General features: G+C 47.8%; 1 protein-coding gene across 1 annotated transcript; it reads right to left on the bottom strand.

Annotated features, from left to right (window-relative positions):
• Positions 1 to 48: 48 nt before the first annotated feature.
• Positions 49 to 1,917, bottom strand: LOC129146205 (5'-AMP-activated protein kinase catalytic subunit alpha-1-like). Its single transcript, XM_054697770.1, has 3 exons — positions 1,882 to 1,917; positions 1,522 to 1,638; positions 49 to 660 (listed from the first exon to the last, which is right to left on the bottom strand). Exons 1-3 carry the CDS (start codon positions 1,915 to 1,917, stop codon positions 76 to 78), a joined length of 738 nt encoding a protein of 245 aa, XP_054553745.1. The 3' UTR covers positions 49 to 75.
• Between the last annotated feature and the right edge of the window lie 9,460 nt (positions 1,918 to 11,377).

The raw sequence follows: 11,377 nt of genomic DNA, 5'->3' as shown, positions 1-11,377 counted from the left end.
CCGGAACCCCAGGCGGGCCATGGCTTCCGTCGCGGCCTTGTGCTGGACCGGGGACGGCTCACGGCAGGGCGGGAGTCAGTTCGTCAGCCCCACCCAGGTGAGCTGGATGATGCTGTCCAGGTTGCTGCGGCTCTGGGGGTCAAGCGTCATCATCATCCTTAGCAGGTCCTGGCACTGCTGGGAGAGGCAGTGCGGTTCATGGTAGACACCACTCAGCACCCTGCCCCGTAGCTCCCCGAGGCTGGTGCCCTTGAAGGGCAGCTCCCCGGTCACCATCTCATAGAGGACCACCCCCAGGCTCCAGACATCCACTGAGGGGCCACTGTACTCCTGGTGATGGAGGATCTCTGGCACCATGAACTCTGGGCTGCCACAGGGGGTGTTGAGCAGCGCTGCCCCGGAGAACTGGGCGCTGAGCCCAAAGTCTGCCAGTTTTATGTTTTGATGCTGGTCCAGGAGAAGCTTCTCTGGCTTCAGGTCCCGGTGTGCCACGCCCTGGGCATGGCCGTGGCTGAGCGTGGCGAGAATCTGCTGGAAGAAGTGGCAAGACTCCATCTCCCCCAGACACCCGCACTTCAACAGGTAGTCCTCCAGGTTGCCCCCCTTTGCACGCTCCAGGACCAGCAGCACCTCGCCCTTGTTGTTCACCACCTGGAAGAGCTGGAGAACATTTGGGTGCTGAAGGACTTTCATGCAGGCCACCTCGTGGGCCAGGAATCTCTGAGGAGTGCCAGACTTGGGGATGACCTTTATGGCCACCTCTGTGCCCGTAGGCAGGTGCTACACCAGTTTGACCTTGGCGTGGGCGCCCTCCCGCAGCTTGCGGAGCATCACATACTTTCTCAGGGCCATTCCCTTGGCAGATAGGTGCATCGGGGCAGTGAGGGCGGACCCGCTCCTACACTCGCAGGCCCTGGCTGTCTAGAGCCCTCGGCACTAGCTCCGCTACCCGATTAACAAGTGCACTATTAGCCTAGAGCTAGTAGTACATGAAAAGGATTCCCGAAATTAACTAAATGCTCCCTGTGCTGACTACTCTACTGAAACACTAAGGACGCTAACTTAACTCTACAAGAAATACTAGCTATGCTAACCTAACTAGGATACTAATACTAACTCTGCACCCAGAAATGAAAATACACAACCAAAAAATTAACAAAGATAAATATTTAAAAATAATAAAAAAAACAATAACAAACTAACCACTAAAGTTAACAAGAACACAGACAAAAGAAACAAACCACAACCCAACAAACAATTACAAACTAACAACTAAATTAAAAAAAAAGACAAACAACAAAGGGGAAAAACAATACACACAAAAATAACACGAGGGAAAATGGGGGAAATAAAAAAAAATAAAAACAAAAATTAAAGTAATAAAAAAGAAAAAATAAGCAAATAATAAAACAATAAAGGAAATAAAAAAGAAATAATTAAAAATAAATAAAATAACTAAAATAAATAGCTAAAATAAGTAACGGAATAAGAAATAAACAAAGCAAAAGCAATCCAACCCACCAACGCGCCTCTCTCTCCCTCCGAGACCACCGTCTCAATCCCAACACTCCTCGCTCTACCTACACCGCTGTGGGCCGCGCGGGGGCTTAAGTAGGCTCCGCGGGTGACGTCACAGAGCTCGTTGTGGCGTCAGAGCAGAGGCCACGCCCCCGGCAGAGGGCACCCTGGGGGCCATTCAGCCTTCACGGGACAGCACCCGCCAAGAGGTGTGTGGACAGACTCCCTGGAGACCGGAATCCACCCAGTTCCAGAAGCCCGCGGGGCGCTGGCGAGGCGGTTTCCTCTGTCGCGAGCGACCTGTCCCAGGTTTCAGCTTTTAGGGTCTCTGCACAGTCCCCCGCAAACCCTGATGCGTCTCACATGACACGACACATCCACGGGCACAATAAACGACATCATGTTGGGAGCATGAGACGCGACAGAGTCCGCTCTTCACACCCCAACACTGAAAACTCTCTGGGACATGGTTCCCCCGTTTGGCCCACGAGCTGCGTGTGCCCCTGGAGTCCTCGCAGGCCGGAGGCCGGGGCGGCTCCCAGGGCGGCAGAGGCTGTAAAGCGGGCCCTGGAGGTGGTGTCCACACCCCCACCACCCCGCAGCGCTGTGGGGATACCCCCTGACCTGACTCAGCTGGGGCTGGGGGCAGCTGGGGCTGGTCAGCTCCCCCGGAGATTTCTGGCTTGAAAATATCTGTGTCTGGAGCTCGCGTTGGTGCAGCGGGTTGAGCGCAGCACTGTGGAGCTGTCCGCACCTCTGCAGCGCTGGCTCGATTCCCGGCCCACCAGGGAGGCGAGCAGACCTCTCCTGTCTCGCCCGCTGTGCCCCTCAGCAGTGTATTTTGTCAGTTTCCGTGTTCTGCACCCCGCTCTGTCTCTGGTGAATCCTCTCACCCTCTCACCCCTCTGGCCTGTACCCCAGTTCTTGTATAAATATATTTTTAAAAAAAAGAATATTTAAAAAAAATTCTGCTTCTTGCTCGAAATCGGGGTTGGGGAGCAGAGGTTGGCAAAGGCCAGGTCCACACGCTGTGGCCCTGCGCCCCGCAGGGTAAGGCCTGGCTTCTGGAAGTGGTGGGTTCACATGAGCAGTGGGGTCCGCTGCTGCTCAGGCTGCAGGTTCCCCGCTCCAGGCCAACCCTGATCACTCACGCACAGCATCCGCTGAGGACCAGGTCTCCCCTGAGCAGCCTGGGGCACGGCCAGAGCCCCGAGGTTCAGAGCCTGGGCTCAGGGGGTCGGGCACGGTGGCCCCAGCGCTGCGTGTCCCAGGCCCTGAGGGCGGAGGGTGTCATCCTCTCGGGGACAGGACGCCCAGGGCAGGTTCCCGTGGGCCCGCCCCCGGGGACCTGACCCAGCAGTGGCCGGGAGAGTCCGTGCTGCTCCTCCTGCGACCACGGCTGCTCCTGGCTACCTCGCAGAGAGGTCACAGCCTCTTCCTTGTCGGGGGCGGACTCGCGGGCCCGTTCCCGTATTTCTCCCCAACCTCCACGGCCGCCTCGGGGGAGTCCACGCTCTGCAGCCGCCTGTGTCCACGGCCGCCTCAGCCTCAGGGGCTGCAACCCCACGGAGGTTCCGCATCCCTCTCGCCTCTGAGAACCCACGATGCCCCCACCAGCCTGGGATGCTGCGCGTCACGGGCCAGGGCTGCAGCGCCTGCACTGGTTCCTCCCCTTCATTCAACCTTCCCCGCACCCAGGGACGAGCGAGAGCATCAATCAGATCATCAGCTCGCTGGCCTCACGCCTTCCCGTGGCCCTGCTAGGCGTGACACTTCCCCAAACCCCTTTGCACAGGCTTCACTGCCCCGCTGGCCTCAGCCCTGCCCCCACCCACCTCCCCTCCCTGTCTAGCCCTGCTGGGTGAGCTGCCCTTCTTTTTTGTTTTTAATTTTATGTATTTTTACATCATTTTTCATTTTTTCAATGTATGCATTTTCTCCTTGGTTATAGTTCCCGTACAATTCCCAACCCCCTTGTTTGATCCTACTTCCTCCTCCCCCACACAGTAGTGTGTCTCTGGATTGTAGTTGCTGTTGATTGTGATTTTTACTTTATTATAATTAGTATTTTCCTTGTTCCTTTTTTTAGGTTTTCTAAATTCCTGCCATGAATGAGACCATCTGGTATTTTTCTTTTTCATTCTGGCTTAATTTGCCCAAGCGTGACCCCTTCCAGCTCCATCCATGTTGCTGCAAATTGCATGAGTCTATCTTTTTTGATTGCTGAGTCATATTCCATTGTGTATATGCACCACATCTTCTTGATCCTGTCATCTATTTTGGGATATTTGGGTGTCCTTCTTTCTGCCACATCCTGTTGCCACCTGGGGCATTTACTCTTGTTCTTGCAGAATCACCAGGTGCGCCTACCAGCTCTCTGACCTTGCTTTCCTTCAACCCACATGTCACTTCTGACCACCTTGCAGGCAGGTGCTGCACACTTCTTCCTGAACCACATCCTCTCCTCCCTTCACAGTGTCATCTGCACCTAAATCTTACTAACATGTTTTCAGAATTTCATGGTAGAATGGAATTCCTTCCTGTGTCTTGAGTTCCTGACACAGTTTTGCTTATGGGAAGAATGCTGTTGACTGACCCAAAACAGTCCTAAAACAAGAACATTCTGAAGAACAGTACATTTTGACTGTCCCCTTGCCTTTTTACATGGGAACATTGTCTCACTCTCCATCAGGAAATATATTCAAACAGTTTGACTAGGGAAACTTTGTTTTAAGCAACATTTCAAAGTACTTCAAATGACAAATGTCACATGTGATATCATAAATGTTTACATCATCAGCCACATTGAGTTTTTTTTTTTTTTTTTTTGCTGTATTTTAACCTATTGGCTTAATTTTTGAAGTGCCTCACAGTCCAAATCAGTGTCAATACCTATGTCTAAACATACAAGGAATGCAGTTGGGGAAAGAAGAAGTAAAACTATCACTTTTTGCAGACAATACAATAATATATACCGAGAACCCTAAAAACTCCACAGAAAAACTAATCAAAATAATCAACCAGTTCAGTAAAGTAGCAGGATTCAAAATCAACACACAAAAATCAGTAGCCTTCCTATACACAATCAGTCTGCAGAACAAGAAATCAAGAAAACCATCCCTTATATAATTGAAACAAAAAATCAAATACTTGGGAATGAACCTTATAAAAGAGGTGAAAGACCTATACAGGGCCTCTCTGGTGGCGCAGGCAGTTGAGCCCTGCGCTGTGAAGCTATCCGCAGCCTCTGCAGTACCTGTATGATCCCCGCCGACCTCAGAGCTACCCTCCTGTCTCACCCGCTGCTCCTCTCATTGGTGTATTTTGTTAGTCTTCTTGTTCTACTCCCCGCTCTGTCTCTGGTGAATCCTCTCACCCTCCTGTGCCTCCGGCCTGTACCCCAGTTCTTGTAAGCATAAATAAATAAATATTAAAAAAGAAAAAAAAAAGATTATTGAATTTGCTAGCATAGTCAGTCATAGTGCTCTCATGACCTTTGTATTTCTCTGCTAGCTGTAGTAATTTCCATTTTTTTTCAAATTCTATTCATAAATTTTCTTTTACTTCCATTGTTAGCCTAGCTAAAGATTTATCAATGTTTTTTATTGAAGAAGTAACTCTTATTTCATGGATCTTTGTTTGGCTTTTTGACTTGTGTTTCATTTATTGCTGCTCCAATTTAAATAATTTCCCTTCTTTTATTTATTTTAGTTATTCTTTGTTTTATTTCTCAAGTTGCTTGAGGTGTACTGTTTATTTATTTGGGATTTATGTTACTTCTGGGTGTAGGTCCCTTCTGCAATTCCCACTCAAAATCCTTTCTCCCCTATCCCATATGTTATTTTTGTTCAAGGAGTCAATAAAAAATTAATCTTTTAAAATGTAATTGAGTAAGATGGGCTTCCACCAGTGTTAGTATTTTGTAAGGTCTCTGTGCCCTATGTGCAGTCACCAAGCGCACCCACTGCAAAAGCACCCGCAGTCTGCCCCCATAGCCATTGTGCTTTCTTCTGTGTCTTTCTCACCCCTCCCTATTCTTTTTCCCCTTGGGGAACTCAGTTCTGTGACCAGGGGTCAAGGATTAGTTTAAAAGTTTGATGTTACATGAACATTTATTTGGTTTCTCTGTAATCCACGTACAAGGGACACTATCTGGTATTGTCTTTTTCCTAGTGACTTATTTCACTCCGCATAATGCCTTTTAGTTCCATCCATGTTGCTGTAAATGGCATGAGTTTTTTTTCATTGCTGAGTAGTATTCCATTGTGTATACGCATCACATCTTCTTGATCCATTTATCTGATTGGGTACTTAAGTTTTCCCCACATCTTGGCTATTGTAAATAGTGGAGCAACAAACTTGGGAGAGCAAGTTTCCTTTCAAATTAGTGTTTTTATATTTCGGCAGTAGAAACTTAGGAGTAGGATTGCTGGGTCATTTGGCAGATCCACTTTTAGTCTTTTGAGAAAAAGCCATACTGTTTTCCATAGGAGTGGCACCAGACTACCAACACCAACAATGGAAAAGTGTTCTTTTGACTCCATTTCCCCACCAACACTTGTTGCTTCTTGCTTTTTGATATGTGTACCTTGTGGATATTTTTTTGTCAAAATTATGCACATAGTGTTCTCTTATTTTTTAAGATTTATTTATTTATGCATACAAGAGCTGGGATACAAGCCCGAGGTGTGGGTGGTGAGAGGATTCACCAGGGACAGAGCGAGTAACAGAACAGGCAGGTTGACCAAAGTACACTACAGAGGGGAGCTGCGGGCGAGTCAAGAGATGTCTGTAGCACTATGTGTGTAGCTCCCTGGCTGGCCGGGGATCGAACTCGTGCTGCACAAGCTGCAGATTGCTTCATAGGTTGCACGTCTTAACCCCTTGTGCCACCGGGGAGGCCCTGCACATAGTGTTCTTAATGTAGCAGCTTAGGAATTAGATTTCAGCCTTTGCCTGTGTTTTGCCTTATGCTTGGGGTGGGGAGGTATTGAAGATCATACTGAAGATCTTTTGTTTGATTCTTTTCCATAAAACTTCCTTGGAAAATTGTGCGTGATCACTGCATTCTCTGAATGTTCATTTGATGTGTTGACGGAGATTTCCTCGAATGCCAAGAGCTGAAATAGACAAACAAATCCATAAGATGCAAAAACAGAACAAGAGAAAATAACTGTCTCTCCTCATCTTTTCAGAAGGCTCTGTTCCAGTGCAGGTTCTTCAGTCAATGAGCTAGACTGGCTCTGAGTCTGTGCATTAGCTCCAGGCTTCAATCTTCCCACATCTCTGTGCATGCATCTTCCCTTGGTGTGCAGGACTCTCCAGATTCCCACAGATGTGCAGTCGCTTTTGAATGTTCTAATTTCCCAAAGCACCTCACCACAGCTGCTCCTCAGGGCCTTCCATGGTCTATTGTCTCCTCCTGAATTTCTTGCCACAGACATCTTTAATTATACTCCCCTGTGCCATTTCAGACCAGTGCCTGCCACTTTCCTTCCAGGGTTCTAAGGTATTCAGGATAGAAATGAGCAAGTCACTTCTCAGGCATCACCCAGACATGATATCAGAAAATAATTTGCAAATAATAGCTTGTCTTTCCTCTCCAGTTCAAGTGGATACAGTGGGATCTGGGCTGCCACTACTCAAGATCAAAAGCACCACTACACTAAATTGGGGGGCAGGACAGGTAGTGTAAAAATCTCACAAAACTTTCTTACAATTTTCTTAAAGCTTTATTTTATGTATTTATGCAGAGAAGAACTGGGGTACAGGCAGAGGTGCTGGGTGGGGGAAGGGTGAGAGGATTCACCAGGGACAGAGTCAGGAGCAGAACAGGCAGATTGACTGAAATACACTGCTGAGGGGAGCAGCGGGCGAGACAGGAGAGGTCTGTCATGCCATGTGGGCACCTCCCTGGGCAGGGATCTAACTCTGTGCTGCAAAAAGCTTCATAATGCTGAGATTTAATTCTTTGTGCTGTGAGGGAAGGCCCCTTTCCTGCAATTGTGAAGATGATTTTATCTCGATTGAAATTTTGCTTGCTGTAAATTAATGATAGTTTCCCAGAGTGCCTTCCAAGTTGGTAGAGATGCCTAGAAAAGAATTAGGCCAAGAATCGAACCAGTGCTGCAGAGGCTGCGGGCAGCTACACAACCCAGCGCTCAACTGTTGTGCCACAGGAGAGGCCCCTCTTATTGTCTTTAGAAGCAGTCCCCATGTCTTAGCATGACATCCAGCGTTTTTCAGTCTGACTCTATTCTCTCTTAGCAATCTTACCTTCTCTGTAACTACTTATTCAGTTGTACTAAACTCCATATTCCTTTAGCTTTTTCCAGAATGTGCTACTCCTGTCTGGAATGTCCATTTTTTTCTCTGCAAATAACCTTGAGTCAGGAGTTAGTTTAGCTGTTTGTATCATGAAACCTTTCCCAATGTTCTCTGCTTGGGGTGCATCAAGAACCATTGCCGTAATTTCTCAGCTCACACTGTGGAACAGGCCCTCCTGACTCTGTTATTTCCAAGTCCCTGCTGAGCATCAGGGTGTTACCCAGGGGTAGGCATCCTGACTACAATTTTTACTTTCTGTGTTTTAGATTTTGCCCCTCAGACACAAACCTGATAAGGCTTCTGTGAATCAAATACCAATAATAATTTATTAGCCACCAAGATGGCTTGAGTTCTTTAGTGACAATGGGGGATGGACCTCTCCACTAAGAGGACTCAGGAATACCTTGGGAGTTTTATGGGCTCAGAAGACCTGAAGACCTAATTCAGCCTTGGAAGAGACTTGGTTCAACCTGAAATTGAAGCCCTGGTGAGCAGTGCCTTAGAGGAGTCACTGGGAGCCCCGTGGAAGAGACATCTGGCCCTTGGCAGTGCTACTGAGTTAAAGCATACACTGTCGGGTTGCTTCAAACAGGATGTGATTTTCAGTAAACACAGCTGGTATTTGATATATACATCTACTGAGTGAAAGAAATCACCCCATAACTTAGAAGTGTAAACAATAACATTGCTTATAGCCATACTGAGTCAAGAATGGGATTGTAGCTTTCCTCGGTCCTCCAAGTCAGTGTGGCTAAGCAGCTCTGGTCACAGCACAGTCAAGACTGTGTGTCCATGTGAAACCATGCAAATCTGAGGGGATGACAGTCTGTGGGTCCTCATCTATGTGCTCACAACTGCAAGGCACAAGTCAGGCTCAGGTTGCAATGAGTGGGAAATGGGGAAAAGGAAAGTTTCTAAGGTCACGGATGGCTGGCTGTCTTACCCAAAGAGTGCCCACAGCGTCCAGTAGTCCAAACCAAAAGCTGCTTATGCAGGATGGCCCTGTCCTGTCAATGAGAGCCTGGAGGTAGTGCACACCAATAAGTGTTGAACCAGGAACTGACTCACGGTGGCACCTGGAGGTAGTCACACTGCAACAGTGACTGAAAAGTCCCTAAAGTCAGTGGGGCCCTAGAGGTTTTCCTGCAGTCTGCTGCCTAAGCAAAGTTGCCTGGAGACTGAGTGGCAACAGTGATTTCCCACTCCACTATCCCAGTGTGTGCAGCCTGCTCTGAAAGCAGCAGAGACCACAAGCTTTTCACTATTTGCCACTCCCAATGCAAGCAGCCACATTGTTTTAGTAGGAGGTGCTGAGGCAGAAATCTGAAGGCTGGAGTGGACAGTGTCAGATGCAACTGCACCAAGAGGTTGTATCAGGCATACTGGAGGAAAGGGCGGCAGTGAGCAGTGGTGCTGGAAGATCAGAAGATGCTGATTAGAGGTGATTGGGCACATGCCTGCAGTGCCAGTGAGCAGGCGGGGATGTGGAAGCTCAGGCATTGGTGTTACACTCTTTAAAGATGCCAAACATAGGCCAACAGGAGAAGCTCTTTTCACAAGTGGTGTCAGAGGACCAGGCACCAATTACAGCTCTTCCAGAGATGCTACACATAGGGCAGGGACACCAGTCAACAGGCAATGTGGGAGCAGAGTTAGAGGCAGAAGCAAATGTCAAGCAGTGTTTAAAAAGGAGAGATCAGATGCAAAGGTCTGCAATGAATGAAGGTTTTGGTGAATGAAGGTCTCAGTGAATGAGTGTCCAAATGGAGTCTCCCTATCAACACATGAAACCAGCTACTGTCCCAGCTTATACTTCCTTCAGTGTTATCCCCCTTTCAAACTGGATTGGTGCATCTTCAAAACTGACACCATTTCAACATTTGATTGGCTCCTGTGAGATAAAATCTGACTTTTCCTTTTACAATGTCACATGTTCTTTAAAACAGAACCCCCACCAGCGTGTGAAACCCCATCTGCCCTGAGGTTGTGTGGTCTTGTGCCAGCAGTGGGCTCTGCAGAAGGGAAAGACAGGCAAGCTGTGCTGCCTTTAAATGGCACTGGCTAGGTTCAACCTCACTGACATGTACCCAAAACCACTCTGGTGCAAGGGGCCCCTTCTGCAGTGGAGCTGGTCATGCCCCATTGCACCTGGCTGCTGGGCTGAGGGAGCTGGAAGTTAGGGAGGGGTCTTCCTACACATGCTACAGATGTAACACCTGATATAGAGTTTGCATGCTGATTTCCAGCAAGGCCTTTCCAGGACTAGACACCTAACTACAGGAGGTGTCACTGATAGTGTTTACAGTCTGAGAATTCAGATGTCTGCAGGCTGGGCTACCTGATTGGTTCTGATCTGACCACAGTTGCCTTCTATCCAATGAACCCCCAGATCCTGCATGGCCTTCCGCTCCTCCACACCATCTTTAGAAGATGGACTGCCTTGCTCCTGGAACATGCCTGGTGTCGGCCACCTTATATCCCCCAGTGCCAACAATCCCATCAGGCAGAGCATACACCAGATTGAGGTTAGGACTGCATCCCCACCCTGCCCTCCAAGGTTCATTGGGTGACCTCGAGCCGTTTACTCACTCCCCCATCCCCTGAGACTTCTTATTCATTCTTCCATTTGAAAGGCGACCCTGAGGGCATGAACGTGGGAATGAGACCCAGAATAACCAAGGGTAATAAAGCCAACTCCATTCATTGGGCAACCCCCACAAAACAGAAATTAAGCTGGGGACAATGACACACAACACCTTCCCCCCTCAACTCAGCACCCCTGCAGCTCTGGCTCCCTCAGCCAAGACTTATGAGAGATATACATTTATTTTTTAATTTCAGTTTCTAAATTTCATTAGAACGTTCTTGTACATTTTTGTAAGGTATTTGATTTTTCCTCTCAGGTGTAGTGCCTGTAATTCCCCCACCAGCAGAGACTCTGTTATCCATCACCATCATAACCTGATGCTTTTCTCTCCACTGTTTTGAGCATTTTACCACCCCCCCAAATCGCTGCATGTCTCAGAACTAATGTCAGCTTGTAAGTTTTATCTATTTCTTGAGCTTTTTGGTTTCTCTGTAGTCCACATATAAGTGAAACGATCCAACATTTATCTTATTCCTTCTGACTTATTTCACTGAGCATAATCCTATCCAGCTCCATCCATGTTGCCAGAAATGGCATGAGCTTACCTTTTTTGATTGTCGAGTAGTATTTCGTTGTGTATATACCCACCACTTTCTGATCCATTTGTCTATTTTGTGGCCTTAGTTTGTTTCCATATCTTAGCTATTGTAAATAGTGTTGCAATAAACAGGAGTGCAGGTCTCCTTTTGGATTAGTGTTTTTGTGTCCTTTGGGTAGATTCCTAGGAATGGAATTCCTGGGTCATATGGCAGATCCATATTTAGTGTTTTGAAGAAATTCCACACAGCTTTCCTTTCTGGCTGGACCAGTTTACATTCCCACCAGCAGTGTAAGAGGTTTCCTTTTTCACCACACCCTTGTTAGCATTTATTGTTTCCAGTTATT

Source organism: Talpa occidentalis, unplaced genomic scaffold (genome assembly GCF_014898055.3).
Source record: "Talpa occidentalis isolate TD23 unplaced genomic scaffold, MPIMG_talOcc4v2.1 talOcc4.18, whole genome shotgun sequence".
In the NCBI taxonomy this organism is placed as follows: Eukaryota; Metazoa; Chordata; class Mammalia; order Eulipotyphla; family Talpidae; genus Talpa; species Talpa occidentalis.
This window is presented reverse-complemented; position numbering and strand designations above follow the sequence as displayed.